At 38.3% G+C, this 19,620-nt stretch overlaps 1 protein-coding gene across 11 annotated transcripts in view; it reads left to right on the top strand.

The window, feature by feature from the left end:
- FLRT2 (fibronectin leucine rich transmembrane protein 2) overlaps positions 1 to 11,573 on the top strand; it is a 67,256-nt gene extending 55,683 nt beyond the window's left edge. For all 11 annotated transcript variants that reach the window (XM_054199562.1, XM_054199555.1, XM_054199557.1 and 8 more), the window contains one exon: positions 1,932 to 11,573. In XM_054199562.1, the coding sequence (XP_054055537.1) occupies positions 2,359 to 4,347 (1,989 nt within the window). In that variant the 5' untranslated portion in view covers positions 1,932 to 2,358 and the 3' untranslated portion in view covers positions 4,348 to 11,573. The remainder of the gene's footprint in view (positions 1 to 1,931) is intronic.
- Positions 11,574 to 19,620: the final 8,047 nt, after the last annotated feature.

The following is a 19,620-nucleotide window of genomic DNA, read 5'->3' as shown; positions in this document are numbered from 1 at the left end:
AAATCCCAGCCAACAAGTTTTGATCTGGGTCAGCAGAATTTACCCCTGGTATCAATACAGGTTGGGGGATGAAGAGGTTGAGAGCAACTCTGAGGAAGGATTTGGGAGTACTGGTGGATGAAAAAGCTGGACATGAGCACGCGATGTGTGCTCGCAGTGCAGAAAGCCAACTGTATCTTGGGGAGCATCAAAAGAAGTACGGCCAGCAGGTCGAGGGAGGTGATTCTGCCTGTCTTCTCCACTCTGGTCAGACCCCACCTGGAGTACTGCATCCAGCTCTGGAGCCCTCAGTACAGGAAAGACATGGACCTGCTGGAGCGGGTCCAGAGGAGGGCCACAAAAATGATCCGAGAGTTGGGGTTGTTCAGCCTGGAGAAGAGAAGGCTCTGGGGAGACCTTATAGCAGTCTTACAGTACTTAAAGGGGGCCTACAGGAAAGATGGGGACAAACTTTGTAGCAGGGCCTGTTGCGATAGGACAAGGGGTAACGGCTTTAAACTAAAAGAGGGTAGATTTAGACTAGATATAAGGAAGACATTTTTTACAATGAGGGTGGTAAAACACTGGAACAGGTTGCCCAGAGAGGTGATAGATGCCCTGGATCCATTCAAGGTCAGGTTGGACAGGGCTCTGAGTAAACTGATCAAGTTGAAGATGTCCCTGCTTATTGGCAGGAGAGGTTGGACTAGGTGACCTCTAAAGGTCCTTTCCAACCCAAACTGTTCTATGATTCTATGAAAATCTCTAAAAACACTGTGCTTATGTAACTGCAATTCGAGGTCTGAGATCTATGCATGCTTGATACTTGTCAAGATTTATATCCTTCATTAGGTTCAAGTATGTAAAATGCAGCATATTTTTTTTCAGTCATTGGAAACAACCTATAACAAGACAAGAGAGCGTCATATAATACAGTACCTTTCATTGCATGCTTTAGACAGTTGGATTGTTTCATTATAGATCTGAATAATGAATAGTAGCTGTGAAGGTAAAAGTTAAAAAGTACACTTAAAAGCTGAAAATATACATTACAGAACTCATCTATACTAAAGCTAGCATATTTGTTTATGTAGCCATTCACAGACAACTGTGTAGCAGAATTAAAAAAAGTATCTAACCTTTATGGTTTCAAAGAAAGTGCTCTCCTGCAGAAATGCTGTAGTTTGAGCTGATATCCTAAAATAATAACTTAGCAGATGTGAGCCTGTTTCATTTAGTGGAAAGCTAATTCTGAAGGCTGTTGACAGCACAGTTCACATCAGAAACAACATCAAGATGATAGTTTTAGCAAATATATGCCTTACAGCAGGGTATCTTGTGTTTGTGGATTCCCATACTTATTTAAAAAACTGTCCTCACAAGTAGCTAATTCACTGTGGAGGGAGGTGCAATAATTTGGCAGCATGTGTTAAACTGGAGAATATACATAATGGCATTACAGAAATAGAAGCAGAACATTCCAGAGTTTGATAGGAAATTAAAAAAAAACATAGAGTGTGATTAAATAGTATGTCCTAGAGCCTACTGTCAGGCACCAGTGAATAGCATTCATTGAAGTCAGTGGTTGTGCAAAAGAAAAAAAAATCTGGGAAAAAATTCCAGTTAAATGGTTTAGTTTTATGTTTGAAAAATGTTTTAGTTTTAGTATTTGAAACAGACTGTGAGAGGACAAACACTGGAGGTACAATATGCAAACACAAATGATAGATCTAGCCTTCACTGTGGTCACGGAAAGTCCTTCAATCACTGCAAGGACTTTGCATCAAATCTATTCCAAAACTATTTAACAGTAATATTAAGCAATGATTAATATTAATGCCTTTTTTTTTTTCCAGAAATCCATAAAGAGCACAGCCTTAGAATAGTCTTCCAATGGGCTTGATCTTCCCTATTAAACATCACATGCTATTCTTTTCTTTTTTCTTTTACAGGCAGGCCAGATCCGGCAGATAGCTGGTATGAGGACTTTGCTGACTTCAGAAAGCTGAGTGTGACACCAGCAGACTTCAGTGAAAGGAAATATCATCCCTCAAAGCAACTCATACACAGACAACTTTTGGTAGCTTTAAATTAACCTGTTGCTGACCTGCAAAGACACAGCTATTGTTTCTTTCAGCACACATGGAGGAAGGCAACAAACTTTGTAACCCTGGCTAATAAGACTGTGGCTTTCTTATCAAAAATAGGAGGTAGGCCAATTATAAAAGGATTGTTTTATATTTAGCCTCCAGGACTTTAACTCTGGGCTGAACACTGGACATAAATAGAAGTCAATTTTAATGACCTGAGATTTTGCTACCTGTGCTTTATTGTTATTAGTTCTTTAACGCTTTGGTACTTTATTTCTTTAAATTAGAAATGGGTTTGTGGACTAGAATGTGGCCCACAGATTGGGCTGTTCTTATGAAATCATGGCTTATCTTTTCCCTGGGGGTCTACATGCAGGTGTCCAAAACTTTCGCCTGCCCAAAAGTGTGCCGCTGTGACCGAAACTTTGTCTACTGTAATGAGCGAAGCTTGACCTCAGTGCCTCTTGGGATACCGGAGGGTGTAACCGTCCTCTACCTCCACAATAACCAAATTAATAATGCTGGATTTCCTGCAGAGTTGCACAATGTTCAGTCTGTGCACACAGTCTACCTGTATGGCAACCAATTGGATGAATTCCCCATGAACCTGCCCAAGAACGTCAGGGTTCTTCACCTGCAGGAAAACAACATTCAGACCATTTCTCGGGCTGCCCTTGCTCAGCTTTTGAAGCTGGAAGAGCTGCACCTGGATGATAACTCTATCTCCACTGTTGGCGTTGAGGATGGGGCATTCCGGGAAGCCGTCAGCCTCAAGCTTCTGTTCTTGTCCAAGAATCACTTAAGCAGCGTGCCAGTAGGCCTTCCGGTGGACTTACAAGAACTTCGAGTAGACGAAAACCGAATTGCTGTCATTTCAGACCTGGCCTTCCAGAATCTTACAAGTCTGGAGCGTCTGATTGTGGATGGCAATCTCCTTACTAATAAAGGCATAGCTGAAGGCACCTTCAGCCACCTCTCCAAGCTCAAGGAATTCTCAATAGTGCGGAATTCACTGACGTACCCTCCTCCCGATCTTCCAGGTACACATCTGCTAAGGCTCTACTTGCAGGACAACCAGATAACCCATATACCACTTACAGCCTTTTCAAACCTCCACAAGCTAGAACGTCTTGATATTTCCAACAATCAGCTTCGGATGTTGGTAAAGGGGGTATTTGATAATCTCCACAACCTGAGGCAACTCACTGTAAGGAATAATCCCTGGTTATGTGACTGCAGTATTAAGTGGGTCACTGAATGGCTCAAATTTATTCCCGCTTCCATCAATGTACGGGGTTTTATGTGTCAGGGACCAGAGCAGGTCCGAGGTATGGCAGTCAGGGAGCTCAATATGAATATGTTGTCATGCCCCACCACCACCCCTGGTCTGCCGCTTATCATCACCCCAGTCCCAGCTACAGCCATGCCAACTACATTAGTTCCCACCTCATCAGTTCCTCCCCCAAGTAGCAAATATAATCCTCTCACTCCCACCATAGCCACACTCCCCACTGTGCCTGACAGGGAGGACAGAGAAAGGGTGACACCTCCTATATCCGAACGGATTCAGCTCTCCATCCATTTTGTGAATGACACTTGCATCCAAGTTAACTGGATGTCTCTCTTTACCGTGGTGGCATATAAACTCACGTGGGTTAAAATGGGCCATAGTCTGGTAGGAGGAATTGTTCAGGAACGAATAGTTAGTGGTGAGAAGCAACATTTAAGCTTGGTAAATCTGGAGCCCAAATCCACCTATCGGATTTGTTTGGTTCCCCTGGATACTTATAACAATTACCGAACTGGAGAAGACACTGTCTGTTCAGAAGCCACAACCAAGGCTTCCTTTTTGAGCAATGGCAGCAACATCCCCTCCAGCCATGAGCAGACGACTTCTCAGAACCTGGGCTCCCCGTTTCTGCTGGCAGGGTTGATTGGGGGTGCAGTGATATTTGTCCTCGTGGTCCTGCTCAGTATTTTTTGCTGGCATATGCACAAAAAAGGGCGTTACACCTCCCAGAAGTGGAAATATAACCGGGGCCGTCGGAAAGATGACTACTGCGAGGCAGGGACCAAGAAAGACAACTCCATCCTGGAGATGACGGAAACCAGCTTCCAGATTGTCTCCTTAAATAATGATCAGCTCCTTAAAGGAGATTTCAGACTGCAGCCCATTTATACCCCAAACGGGGGCATTAACTACACAGACTGCCATATCCCCAACAACATGCGATACTGCAACAGCAATGTCTCAGACCTGGAGCACTGTCATACGTGATAGTGAGGGGCGATGGGGGTGTCTAGGACAAAGAGAAAAAAACTCTGGAAAAAATAACCCCCCAACAACAATGAAAAAAATTACATTTGATAAATGTTACCCAGATGCATTTATGCATTTGAATACTCTGTAATTTATACGGTGTACTATATAATGGGATTTAAAAAAAGTGCTATCTTTTCTATTTCAAGTTAATTGCAAATGGTTTTGTAACTCTTTGCTTTTTAAATCTTTAAAAAATATTGCTAAGTACTGTACAGGGTTGTACAATAAGAACCCAATGTCATGGCAAAGGAAAGAATGACTCATTCTTCAAACATTAACCACTTTGCTGTCGAAGCTGTCTGAGGGATGTTAAGTTTCTAGGTGTCCTGTAGTACAGGAAAATAAGTGCATATTAAAACAGGATCACTAGAAACGGACAAAAGCAATTCAGATAAAATGGGTGCGACCCTCCTGACTTGAATCCGGCAGTTGCTGTTGAGCTTCAAACAATTGGAAATACTTCTGTTCCCCTTTGTCAGTTCTGCATTTCCTACCTCCAACTGAAAGCTGGAGTTCTGAGTGCTACCAAAAAGGCTACTTGTTTGATTAGTTTTCTCCCAATATATTAGGAATAGGAAAGGTAGACAGAGCTCTATGTCAAACTCAAAGTGACCTTGTTTCCAATTTGCAAAAGCTACTCTGAAAATGCCCCCCAACACTATATACTTTTATGATAGAAACTGTTCCTGCTTTTCATTATGATTAAGAAGCTTTAGGCATTCTCTGACCCTTCTCAGTGGGAGATGAAGGTTATCAGTATGTAACAGATAGCTGTCATTAGGTTGCACCTCTCTTTAATAGAGCAGCATTTGTTGACACAGCATGTTCAGGTAAAACCTGAATGAGGGAAATTCTGAGTATTCTCAGCTCTGCGGTATTCATGTAGAATTTGGAATCTAGAAGTGTAAATTGCTGAAAACATGATGCAAAATATGATGCCAATGGAAAGGTTGCTATTGACTTTTATGGCTGAAGCCCTGTTTGATTTAGGGGTCTGAATTATGTTCAGTACGGAGAAGTAGGAAAAAAAAGACAAACAAACAGAGAAAATGAGTAAGAAAGATCTTAAAAAAATTTATTTATTATTGGAAAGGCCTTCAGGCCTATTATGAACTGGAATATGTTCAGTGGGGAAAATCATACATAAATACTGGATTTTTTTTTTTTTTTAAATTTTTTTTTTTCAAGTATACAGAGGTGGACACTAACTAAACGTTTGATTAGCTGAGGAATTTTGAGAACACAAGAACACACTGTCCCTCTGAATTACCCTTCTTTTATCTTAAGCTTTTGGAATTTTTCCACAATGATCTGTGCTTTATAAGCAGTAGGTGGGCTTAGAATTTGCTTTTTTATTCCCTCAGATTCTTTAGCTGGAATACCTTCTGAATCCTTGGGCTTTACATGCAGCATGCGAAACATCGTGCTTGTATTTAAACCATGATGCTGCTCTCAAAATGATATAATGTTCCAGCCATTCCATTGACTCTGTGACTGCCAAGAACTCTGGATTTCTTGCCAGCTCAGTGGTGGAGTCTAATTCTTCCTTTCTTTCAGTTTGTTTGTTTGTTTTTTAATGCAGCTCACTTTCTCCTAAGCTTGGGGACAAGCAAAAGTTCACAACAAAGAGGAAAAAAAAGAGAGAGACAAAACTTTCCTGAAGGAGTAGGGAACCAAAGAGAAAACCTTTTACAGTGACCAACTAGGGACAAGAAGAAGTTGTTAGAAATGAATTGGAAGTAAAGACTGAAGCACTTTCACTGTGGAATGCTTAGACTTTTCACTGCTGCTTATGTTGGGAGAGAGGGTTTTAATCCTTTCCTTTGCTCATTTCACTTAACCCATTCTTGAAACCCAACAGTCTATGAGTGTGCAGTCACGCAAATTCAAATTGCATGATAACACTCATTCTCTGCAATGGCAAAATGAATCCAGTTATGACTGATTGCAAAGTACAATCATTGTATAAGGAAAAACATCCTCCCCCCAACACCTTTTATAATCACATTTTGAAATTCCACTCTATATTCTGTATATTTGCTATTTTTTCCAGCTATAACAGGTATTTTAGGCAACCTGTGTGGCTACTGTAATAGTAAAGTCACTGAAATTTTGCTGAATAAAAGGCTGCCGTATGATTTCAAATGGTGTAATTCTAGGTAGAAACGTCTATGCAAAGTGTTTTTTTCTGTGACCTATTTACTGAAGATTATGATGAGAAGGTTGATACCTTTCTTTCGTTTGTTTAATATGTTTTAGGTGCCAAAGCCCACAAGACAAGCAGCAAATAGTTGTGCTTCTGCACACTTCCATTGCATGCTGGAGTTTGTTTGAAATTAAGTAGAGCCAGAGATTCCCATTGGGCGTGGATGTAGTATTTAATTTCACCGAAATAACTAGACGTATGTTTGATTTCAAAAGGCATCCTTTGAAAGTACATGCTTACTAGAATTTTGTACTTCAATGACTGATGCTGAAGGAATCTTTGTCCTCCTTGATGAACATCTTCTGTTCTAGGCCTCAGGATACCATAGTTTCAAGGTGAGCTAGGCGCCTTATTTGTAGGAAATGACTTATTCAGGGAGTTCAGCCGTACTGCAGGTGAATGATCCACAAGTCCAAACTGATGACAACAAATGTGGTTACTGTCCTAATAGGGGGAAAGCCGAAGGCATTCACAAACTGTTCATTTTGATCTCAGATGATGAAATGTATATATATCTATCTGTGGACTATGACTTGCTTACCTAGATCAAAAATCAAAACGATATTAAAGATAGCATAATTTATGCTTCTTTTCAGTATGAAGAAGAATATATATATATTGATATGGGGTTCTGACAAAGTTTCTTTTCTATAAATACTCTTCTGAAAAAAAGTAGCAAGCCACTTATACCAAAATTTGTGGATAGAGCTGGGAGTATTATCTAAACAAATGCACAGTTGTAGTCAAGTGAAAGGTCATGTTTTCATTTGAAGAACGTTTCTCCCAATTCTAATTGCTATCCAGCTGCAAAAGAGCTAATGTATTTCAACCTACAACAGGATTTGTGACTTTTCAAAGTGCCAGTCACACAAACAGCTGAGACTTCATTTCAAGTCACACCTAGATAAGTACATAACAGGCAATTTTCACTAGGTAAAGTATTTGGAAAAAGTAGAGTTAAAAATGGACAATGATATTTTGGCCATGTGAAGTTTAAGATTAGTAGCTTTTTCCTTGGGCTTCATAAAAATGCATTCATCTTCACTTAGTGCAAATATCTGACCACAGATACTAGCTAAATGCTGTAGAGCAGAAGTCCCATCTGTGTGCATAGGCAACTCATCCAAAATGTTCACTTCCAGGTCCTGATTTGAACAGGTTCATTGGACCTAGGGGCAAATGTGTGGTTTACAGACAGAATCTCATCCATCTTCCATTGTATTCTGCTAATATAGCTGACATAATGTACAGAAAGATTTGTGAGTGGAATAAAATAAGAGTTTAAGTGAAATTATGTTGAAGCAGTATCACAACACTGCTGTGTCCAGTGCTTGGATTCCTTCTGAAGACCTGTTTATTTACAAACAGGTCCCCATTTTCACAGATTCTGTCACTATAACAAGTGTTCCTTGCATGTAGCTTGCTGGCAGAAACAAACACCCGATGAATGCATGGACTTTGTGTTAACAGGTTCTTATTGGAGACATTATTATTGAATTTGTTCATAACAATATTTAGGGTTTGGGTTACTTTGGACTGAAAAGATATTAGCAGTTTTCCCTGTAAGCCAATAAAAGACTACAATGAATGTCACGTAAAACAGAAAAATGAAGCAACATATGCTATTTGCTGCTACAGTAGTTCAACTATACTTTTGTCTCAATCATTTTCTTTTTTCGTGAGAGAAAATTTCTCCCTCTGAGAAATGTATCTATTTTAATTTTGCAAGCAGAAGAACTTTATGCATCTTATATTGTTGTTATGGTTTTAAGGGTCTACATAAGGCACTTTATTAATGACCTTGAAGTGAAAGTTCAGTCTCAGCTTTTGACAGTGAAGTGGTTAATTCCCATTGAATTCTCCATTTATAGTACTTTTTCACCTCAAATTATAACATGGAGATATTAAAGTTTTTTCTTTAGAACATGAGAATAATGGTTTTAGTCATGACCTATCTTTCCAGCTCAGTGGAAAAACAAAACAGAAATGAGTGCCAAAACCAAAAGTTACTGGCTCTGAGCCTCATCAAATCCTGCCTGATGCTCTCTTTTAAACACAAAGATAGTCCTAGGAAGCTGGTGATCTCTCCTTCCCTGAACTCTACTGAACAGGGCACTTTGTATCCCAGATGATACTACAGGAAATATTGAAGCATTTGGCATTAAATGTTTGTACAGTAGAGAATGTCTTGCTCTTTAGAAGGACACTGGCTAGTAGTCCATCTGGAAAACTAGTATGAAAGAGATTTGGCGAGCTTTTGTTATACTGGGGCTCTCTGGAAATGTGCCTCATAAGAGCTGAATTCTGATCCTCTCAGATACAGATAAGCTACTAAAAAAATTGTTACCATCACTTGGGCCCAAATATCTGAAGGTGATCTTTCATAAAATTGATTTTAACTGAGACATGCACACTTGATTCTGTTACGTGTTTGGTATACTTTCTATCTTTAACATGGAAAAATAGATGGTTTGAAGTCTGCATTATCTGTTTTCTGCAATCTGCCATGTTGCACGCATTGTTAACTTCAAAACCTCACTATACACTATATATTATCTTGTTGGCATATTCAGTAAAGAGTTATTTAAAAAAATACAACAATCCTGCTGTATTTATATGAGCAAGTTAATTAAAATAAGGATGTGAATATCTGAAAGGGAAAACAGAAAAACAAAAATATCAATCTTCTGTACTTTCATTCCTGGAAATATTTTCAAATGTTCTACTGTATGTCTACCCTCTCTTCCGTTTCTAAAAAACAAATATTTTCATCTTCTGTCTCTCAAAGAGTTAAACCATTTGTTTTCAATTTCTTAGGTTTGATCTTATCTTTATAAAATTATCTCATTCTGATATGCGTATAGGAAAGCACTGTAAAACAAGAACAGATTGTATTTCGGTGTTTGCAATTAATAGGTACACTTAAGCAGCTACACACATCTATAACAAATAGATATATGTGGAAGCTGTGATCCATTATATGCATAGTCATTTGATAAAGGCATTTGACATTCATCCTTGACAATCTTAAACCTGCTTTTAACCTATTATTATCTGTTTCCTTGAAATGAAATGTGAATTTTTTCAAACCCTCCCTTTGAAATTGTTCTTGAATTTTCAGAATGCACAACATTCAGACATAGGCCTTAATAAATTTTTTTATATCTTATACCTAACATATATGGTAATATATACAGTATATATAAAGACATGCTTTAGCTACTTAGAAATGAAAATCACCCCTCTTCTAGTTACATATACAAGAACTAATTTTTTGGCTTTGCCAGAACCTGAAATATGGAATGTTACAAGCTGTGTCACTTCAAAGCTTAGAAATGTACTAGTGCTGAGTGTCACAATTTCTCTATAAATTATCATACTTTCTTCTTAACCCTGTATATCAAGGAAACTACCGAGAGCTACTGTGCAATACATCTACATCAAGGCCCCACTTTCCTTAAAATGCTTCCCTGAACTTGATGTTTCTTCTGAGCCAGATTAGACCCTCGTAACTAAACCTTATTGCCTTACCAGAGGAAGCTGGACAATCGAGGCAAACGATCAACACTTGCGATCACGTATGATTTTCTGGCAAAAATAATGATATCACCATTTTCAATCGATGATTTTGCTTTCTCTCTCAAAAAAAAAACCAAAACGGTGACAATCACTGACTACATCAGATAATACTTTAGTAACCCAAAATCTTTATATTTACTTTTTATAGTTCTAACCTCAGTTATCTGGAGGCGTTGACACACATGTGTGCATGTGTATAAATTACTGGGGTTGTGTATAGAGGATTTAGCTACAAGGAACTCCCAAAGCAAGCACATGGAGGAGTATTTTTCATTATTTTTCAGTCAACATTTTTCAATATTTCACTCGAAAAGGAGCTGTTCTCTCTAAGAATAGTTATGGTGCCGTGTGGAGAAACTACATTTGGTCATTAAAGTATGAAACAAATGTTTCAATTCTACTTGAAGAAGTGCCACTGTCAGTGGAGGCTTGAACTAAAAATCACAAAAATGCTTCTATTACGCAGGTAGAGACTTGGTGAAGTTTTTAAAAATAATTTGCATTCCTAAAACAAATTAGTACACTGTTATGGTGAAATCCTGACCCCACCGATTTCAACTATAAATTGGAATATTTATAGGAATAATACATATGTCAGAAGAATTATTAAAAACATCTAGTATGACACATTGTAGAATACGTCACACTGTGTATCCCCAAATGAAATGCATCAGCTGAGAAGGCGGCAGGTCTACGTACCTCTTTAGAAAAGCTAGGGGAGCAGTGAAATAGACTTTACAGAAAATGAGGGGAGAGAGAAATATGTAGAGCAACATTGTCCGATGTAAACCCACACAAGATATGGACATTTAAAGCCACAAACAGGTCTCTGAGCATAGCAAGAACATTCTTTTGCACATAAACGCTCACACTTTCTGCTTACAACTCTGCATTATGGGTAACATACGTGACTGCAAAAATGCATGTATGAATATTAAGAGTTTATAGTATAGTTACACTTCGGTGGGGACATCTTATACAGAATAAGAAGAATCTTGACTCCAGGGACTGTCTCTATTATTTACCTTCCTCTGTGTAGGAAGAATTCATATACAGAAGGAAGTAAAAAAAAACAAAAGTCATGATGATTACAGTATGCTGTTTTCTAAGTGTACAAAGCCTCGAAGAATGAAGACGGTGTATAAACTATTACGGAAAATCCAACTCAAATGCACACGTTTACAACTTTAACATGCTCTGTGCAAAAGCGAGAAGTCTCTGTGATGAATACTAGCCAGAGAACTAAGTTGAACACAACCATTCTTGAAAAGCACAATTGCCAGAAAGATTCTGTTAAAGCGGTGTATTTCTTGAGTGAAATCAATATTTCTACTCCTATAGACTTTGAACAGGTGATCACACAGCTAAATAAAATTCTCTGTGGTGGGGATTGGAACACTGTGTCTAAAGATGGCATGCTGTATTTTTCATAACTTGAAACTGCCTGTTTGTGATGAAGAAAAGGCATATTTTGTTCTTTGAAGATGAAGTATAGTAATAATGATGGACAGAATATAGAGATGCTCCTCTTTACTGACATTTTATGGACATGAAAAAGGACAGATACATTTGGTCCATACACATACATTTGTGACATAATTTTAAATTTCCTTTACAATTTTCAGACTCTGCAGATCAGATCCACTTCTAATACATGTACAATATTCCAAAGCATTTAAATCCTCAGAAATGATGGCAATCCCTTTCAATTAATAGAATCAAGAAAATGTGATAAAATAAGTATTTACAGAAAGTGCACGGTACTTTCTCAAAGCTTTATCAGTGATAAAGTAAGAAAAAAGAAAAGAAAAGGAAAGGAACAAGAGGAAGGAAGGAAGGCAGGAAGGAAGGAGAGGAAGGAAGGCAGGAAGGGAAGGCAGGAAGGCAGGCAGGAACGCAGGCAGGCAGGCAGGAAGGAAGGCAGTCAGGCACGAAGGCAGGCAGGCAGGAAGGAAGGAAGGAAGGAAGGAAGGAAGGAAGGAAGATTACTGTTAAAATAGAATAGCTTTGTATTTCTATTTAGATGATAAGTCCTTCCAAACTTGTAACACACTCACTTAAATGTCAAATTTTGGTTTGACTTGAACGTCAAGCAATGTAAGTGACAGAGTTGTAGGCCTGAACTCATATACCTTCACAAACTGGTTTGTGCATTCACAGCTCAGGAACCAATATGTAATTCATTGCTTTCTTACTTACAGTGCGAATGTTAAGAATTTTTCCCCATTAAGGAAACATGTTAAGAAAATTTGAGAGTTGGTGTGAGGTCAAATACTGCAGTATATGTTAATGTGAACAATTTCATTTATTCTAGCAGGGCATTAGCATGTCTTTGTAAGTGAGGACTGCAGAAGCAAGGCATGCACGTTAACTCTGTCATTTTCAAGAAAACCTTTCTCACCAGTACTAGACTCTACTTGTAGCTGACAAAAGGCACGTGTGACTTACCAGGCATATGTGATTTAGAAAAATAAACAGTGGAAATCTGAGAAAGGGGAGATATTCCAAATTACTATATTTATTTTAATAATATGTTGTTGAGTACTTTAAGCAATTAAAAAAATCTCATAAAAGTATTGACACTTTTCATATTAAAGATACCTAGCAGGCAAAAAGTGAGTCCCGTTCACAAGAAATTAGCCTAGGCAGCCTTTCGCTTTAATCTGCGTTGTAGGTGTGTCTTGAAGTCAGTATTTTCTTTTTTTCTTTTTTTTTCCAGATTACAGGGAGTAGCATCAGGATCATTTTATGAGGGATGCAGCAAATTACAGGTCCTCTGCAGCATTATATAGGACCTTTGCTTTGTACGGGACCCTAGTATTGTACCTTCCCTGAGGTGAAGGTCTCACCTCTTGGAGGTCTATAAGAAAATGCACAACCCATGCTGGGAAGGATCTGAGTTTTATTTTGTTTTGTGGGCCTTCAATTACGATTTCCTGTAAGTTCTGGAGTTCCAGGTACAGCACTATGTTCAAGAGTGTGTAACAAGGCAAGTTTGGAAGGTTACACCTTTGATGACTCTCCATTTATCGATGCAAATATTAGTAAGGTGCTTGCAGACAAAATTCCAAACTATAGTAGATGTGATCATTGCGTTAGTGGTCAGATCAGACACTCCTATTTTCAGTCTAAATATCTATTCCTTATCTCCATTATTCCTTGTCCAATTATTTGTTTTCTTAACATTGAGATCTTAGTAGTATTGCTTATTTACCACAATACAAGGAAAAAGCTTCTGTAGAACCATTATACCTGCAAACTATGATGAAGATTACCCAGTAAAGCTAAGGTACAGAAACGCTGGCAGCAAAGTGAACCATTTGTCATGAGGTAATGATCTACTGTGATATCAATTCAGTTTATACCCAGACTATGAAAAATCCAGAGGCGCCAATCTCACAGTTTCCTTTGCATTTGCATCATTTCTTCTATGACACATCAACCTTCTCTAGCGCGATTGGCTTAAAGGACAGATTGCTGCTTGCTGCCTCACCTGATAATGTCATTTATAAGTGTTTACATTTAAGATAAAAACAAGAAAAACAAAGCTGTTTTCTGATTGCCTGCATTTTTGGGCTGCTGTAGTAGTAATTTGCTGTGTATCTGTCTACTGCACTATTTGTCTCTCACCATTTTTACATATGCATAAGACACACACAAATATATGCACAAGCACACTGTATTTATACATCTTTTATATATATATTTAGATGCTTAAACATACACATAAGCATATATAGAGACATATGCTATGTATTGCTGCATGTATAAATATGGATTCGTCTAGGTTGAGCCCCATACTGATGTTTTGCTTTGGATTTATGCATTGTCTCATTTCTACTTAAGCTTCTGAATGCAAGCAAAAATGTAGAATAGCATGATTTTTTTTTGAAGAACTGTATTGTCAGTACTGGTGAGAGCATCTTTTCAATAATGTATATGCTTTGGCAGCCCGTGCACTAAAACTTGAATAATACAGAGAAGATTAAGATAGCTCCTGCAAGTGGATACTATGCACCTTCTGAAATAGACTTTCCAATGCACAAAGCACATCTGAGGAGTCAGTTTATAGCAGGACTGTTCTGTGTGGTTGCTAAATAAACTGTAGAAGGAGGAGAATGTGGGAAAAGACAGTATGTAACTAAAACCTAGTATGAATAAGAAGGGAAAAATTCAGATGTTTCTACATAATTAGCATTACAGTTGAGTTTTTCTATGTCATTTTCTTCTCTGCAGCCTATTTTTCTTTCCCTGTCTTTGACAGTTTTTCCTTCTCATGTTAACGGCCTTTTAAATCAGTCTTCACCTTCTGCTTCATGAGGAACCCTTTGTTATATGGGATATTTGTGGGATGCCCAAAATGAGGGCCTCTCTCATACATGAGTGGATGCATGTTCATGTAGCAGCCCAAATGGGCAGTGTTCATTGCCACCCATCTTCCTCAATTCACTTATCTAACTGCTCCAAAAAGATCTTGCTGAGAGAAGCCATACAGCTGGTGTGCTATTAAAGGCAGACTTAGAAATATGCTGTGAAATATTCTTCCAGCGTTTCATTTTAGAGGTTCTCTATTTGCAGCAAACACGCGAGGAAATTTGCATGCAACAACAGCCTTCTCCCCTGCACCAACAGCGTTTGTTCCCTGCCGTTCCTTTTGCATCTGGCTGCTGACTTGGAATATGAAAAGCCCAGTTTGCTTCTGCTGTTCATACACAGCTTAAGTATCCTGACTCCATAATTAAAAGACATGAACAACCACCTGTCAAATTCAAGGACTAGTAGCAGGAGCTACAGGGCTCGGGACGGTGACTGTATGCCTGGACATGTGGTAGCCTACAAGCCGAGTCCTCTGCGCTCCATACGTGGCTCCAGTCACCTGTACTGCCTCTTTCCGAGACAACTCTGGTGTTAAAAGCAGATCGTTGCCTTTTAGCTCCACAAATCTGTCCGTCCCTTCCTGAGGTCATAAATTGTAATACAAGTATTATCTCTCCCAAGGTGAGGAGAAAAGGATGAGACGGGGTCTCCACCCACTTCTCCAAGAATGGGCCAGTCACCCTGTAAAATGGTCTAAGAACCGTCTCCCTCACTGAGTACACACTGTTTCCTTGTGCTAAGCAGGTTACATGCCCCGTAGTACCCGCAGCTACTCTCCTTCTGCCAAATATGTTAACGCTGTAGTTAAAATGACTCCTGTCCGTGCTTATACTGTAGTGCTGAAGATTCAGAACTTCTGTGTTCACAGGCATTTTACTGTAATTTTTAGTTGTTAGTTTACGTACTCTGTTTGATAGGACTCCTGCCTTACTCATTGCTCAAGGTGGAAACAAAGCAGGGCAAGATACTTCATGTAAAGCCGTGAACCCGACATTCTGCTCTTTTAAGTACCTGCCTTTGCAATTTAAAAAATATTTTACTATGGGTTTCCAGGGTTTGTTTGTAACCCATAATACTGCATACATTTTGCTGAATATATCTCTCATATTCAGAAATACAAAAGCATAAAAAGTGCATATTATCCTAGAATTTGTTAGTAAACGTCACTGTTTTCCAGCTAGAGATCGTCCCTGCTTATAAATGAAATGAAATAAGCAATGAGGTTCCTTCTAGTTCCTGAAGTTTCTGTAACAGACTACTCTGAACTTCAAAGCTAATGTAATTTTTTTTTTTTTTTAGGGGGGGGATGGAAATAGGGATTTAAAAGGAAAAATTGTGCCAATACAAAATGTATATTAAATAAATCTGGGCCAAAACATAAAACTTCTGTTCAGATCTGGGGTATACAGATAAAATTTTGGTAAATATAAAGATACAAATGTTCCTTATTTGAGCAATATTCTCTATTTGTGGGATTTAATTAGGGTTGCTGCTTATTTTAAGCATCTGAATTAATAGACCATTGATAATTTTTGACAGGGTTAAGAAAAAATATTCGTTATGTACATGTGCCAACTATTTATTTTTTTTAACTTGAATCACTCCAATTTCTTTAAACATTTTTTCTCAGAGGTACCAGTGTCTGCTAAGTTGCAGAGAGTTTGGAAAGCTGCATGTTTGTCAGTGTAAACAAAACAAAACAAAATTTCACAACAAACATTCTTCTGCCTTGTTATAGAAGATAAATTGTTTAGAGATAAATTTCTGCAAGCCCAAATAATCCGGCAAACAGAGTTTGATCAGGAGACAAGATTTATTTATGTTTCAAAGGCTGATCTTAATTTGAAATTGTAGAGAAATGCACTGTCAGATGAACGCCTTCGCTGCATCGATTCTAAAAGGTGACAGGTACTCATTTGGATTTAGCTTTTGACAGCTGATGAAGAATGAGAGTGAAATAACCACAGCAAATAGAAAAGTTATGAGTAAAACACTAACAGCATTACTCTGTTGAGTGCAGAGTATTATATGCCTGAAATAACATGAATTTCCTTATGTTGGAATTTACTGCTTGCTGTAAAATACAGTTGTATTTTCTAATGAACATTATGGCCTTCAACATTTTATTCACAGGAAATTTCTCATAATTATTTAAAAATTGTGTTTCAGAAACCATCCACTTCAGAAAGGTCTTTTAGTCATGCTAAATACCAGTCCTCTGGCGTATTAACTGCTTCCAGTCCTGACAAGTCTTTGTTAATGCTCTCCTGGATTTGCTCACAGGGTTTTTTTCGTTTGTTTTTCCTGCTTGACTACACCCCCAACCCCCGCCAGAGCAGATGGTGTGGAGAATATGTCACTTTTCCGTGTGTAGGTTTTTCCCAGGGCAGCCAGGCAAGACGGTGACCCAAGAGCAGTTTGCCAGGCATGCCCACCCGCACAGCTAACACAGAACCCTCAGCAGGTGCTGTGAACGGGGAGGATTACAACAGCGTGATGGACCATCACCATGTCTGTCACCTCTCCTTGCTGTCGCAATACCGGCCACACGTGTCTCCAACAGTCAATCTGACGCATGTATATCACCGAATCGATGCCTGGTGAATAACCTGTAGTGTGTTTATGAGCCCTTTGGGCAATATGAATGGCATAGAGGGGACTTAAACCTGGTTTGTGAGTTTAGCTCCGTATTCTCCAGTTTCTATTCACTAACTATGTGCACTACATTCTTAAAAAAAAAAGCTAAGACGATAAATTAAACTGACAAAAGCCAAATCTTTTGGAACTTATGAGGAATTCTGGGTTAATGCTAAAGGCTCTAGCTTTTACATATTATATAGTAATTTATACTCATATTTTTAATAGGAGATCCACATCCTTAAAGAGTACTTGAATGCATGTCTTCATTAAAAAGATATTAGCAAAATGTGGATTGCATGGGAGTTTAAAAGGGCTGGAATGGTCTGTGGATCGCATTACAGACTTAGTCAGAGGGAATTATTCTAACAGCTTCAACAAATTCTGGACTGAATCCTGAATCCTGAAACATATCTTTAGCCAAAAACATGCTAAATCCACTGTCAGATTAGAATAATTTACGTAGAAGACCATCTAGGTCAGTTACGGTTTCTTCTACATATCCATGTAGAAAGTTCTAATCTTCAGTGTCATCTAGTGCATAGAAAATAGAAAATCTGACACCAAAATGCTAACGATTCTGAGTCTGCATGCCTGCTGTTTCTTGCTTATAATGGGACAAATGATACAGCCTTTACTGACCTACTTGGGATAAGCACCACATAAAAGCTAGGCATTTTTATTATTTCACCATATGCAGCTATATGACCTCTGCTGAAAAACAGTAGATTCACCTAGAGGCATCTTAGTAGGAGATAAGAATCTGGTTTACCATTTTAGCGAAGATATTTTTTTAATCTAACATATGGACTCCACAGGATTTCAATAAAGATATACAAACTACGATGGATTTAGATCATCACAATATCCACATTTCTGCTTAAAAACATTGTGGGTAAAAAGGAAACAGCAATTATATGTAAAGCTTGGAGTTCATTATTAATATAATTGAAATCTTAACAATCTAATTAGAGAGTTCATTAACACCTAACTGTAGCAGAAAAAGAAGAAAATAAGGAATATAAAGAAAAGGATACCACCACACCAAAAAACCCAACGCAACCAAAACCAAAACCAAAACAAACCCCTTCAATAATAATACAGTTAGAATTGTATCACACATTTCCTAGTTGCTAACCTTCTTTCTGGTGGTGTGCTTACCCTTGCACTGCCCCTCAGGATTCTTCCGTCTGTTGGGGTAACACAAGGTGAATCACCAGCACCCCAGTTCCTTCACTGGGAAGACTATGATGTTGATGTTGTTGGTTTCTTCTTCACTTTAGGATCTGCAGGGGTCATTTTTATTTGTTTGCTAATTCTCTTTTACACCTTTCTTTTTCTTCAATGGTCTGCATGGCCACATTACATCCAAATTTACTGCATATGGTGCACTTGTGATACTCTTAAAACCAGTTTTGTCCAGGTCTGCATTTCTTCATCTAGCCGTTGATGAGTTGTTTACAGCCACAGGCTTTCCAGTGCCAGCCTGTGCCCCATCTCCTATCACCTCATGCCTGTATTCCTCTACACTGCACCCTGTGCCTCCATTTCTCAAGGCCTCCACTGTCATAACGGGCCTGTATTTCTCTACATTGCTTCATTACATTAGTCAAAAATATCTCATTCTATACAGGACAACTTCTTATTACAACTATATATAAACCTGTGGTTATACCATAAGAAGACAAGCTGTATTAAAACCAACTAAGCATGGTCATCTGGTTATTAGAGAAAAATACTGTTACAGCTAAACCAGGTCAAAGTAAAGTTCCAGGCAGATCGAGACAAGGTCAGACAAAGTAATTCTGACAAGCCATAGTCCTGAGACGTCATAAGCTCACTACAAATCCTGTGGTCTATTGCTAGCAATGGAAATACTGTATTACTGAGCTACAAGCTAGGCCAGAAAGTATGTGTGTTAAGAATGCTGTCATAGAGTCCCTGTACATCCTCTCTAACCTAGGTTATAGCATATGGACTATTATAGAAAAGAATCTATTTAAGAATAAAAAGCATTATCTTAGTTGCAGGAGTGCCTATAAAGTGGCCTAAAGTGTTTATAATTTAAAATGTGCTTAAAAAAAATGTTTTTTTTTAGTTTTCTACTACTACCTCTTTACAATTTAAAGTTTATGATTTAGGCTAAATAAAGCCTTCTGAAAGAGAATGGAAACCCATGCCAAAGTAGGTAATAGTTTCTGCAGTGATTCAGCAACCTTAACTTAGACAGGAAATATCTGTTTCTAAGAAATCTTTACAAGCTGTCAGTTCCGCTTTAGAAGACACTATCCTTCTCGGTGTGATGGTTGGCTTCTCTAATAAGATTACATTTCTCATAAGACTTTCCTAAAGTCTTATTGTCGTGCTCTGGCTTATTTTTTTTCTGAACAGATTCCGAATCTTTAACTTTACCAACATTTATGGTAAGT

The sequence above is a fragment of the Rissa tridactyla genome, chromosome 4 (assembly GCF_028500815.1).
Source record: "Rissa tridactyla isolate bRisTri1 chromosome 4, bRisTri1.patW.cur.20221130, whole genome shotgun sequence".
Taxonomy (NCBI): Eukaryota; Metazoa; Chordata; class Aves; order Charadriiformes; family Laridae; genus Rissa; species Rissa tridactyla.
The sequence above is the reverse complement of the archived record's forward strand: the minus strand, read 5'-3'. Positions and strand labels throughout refer to the sequence as shown.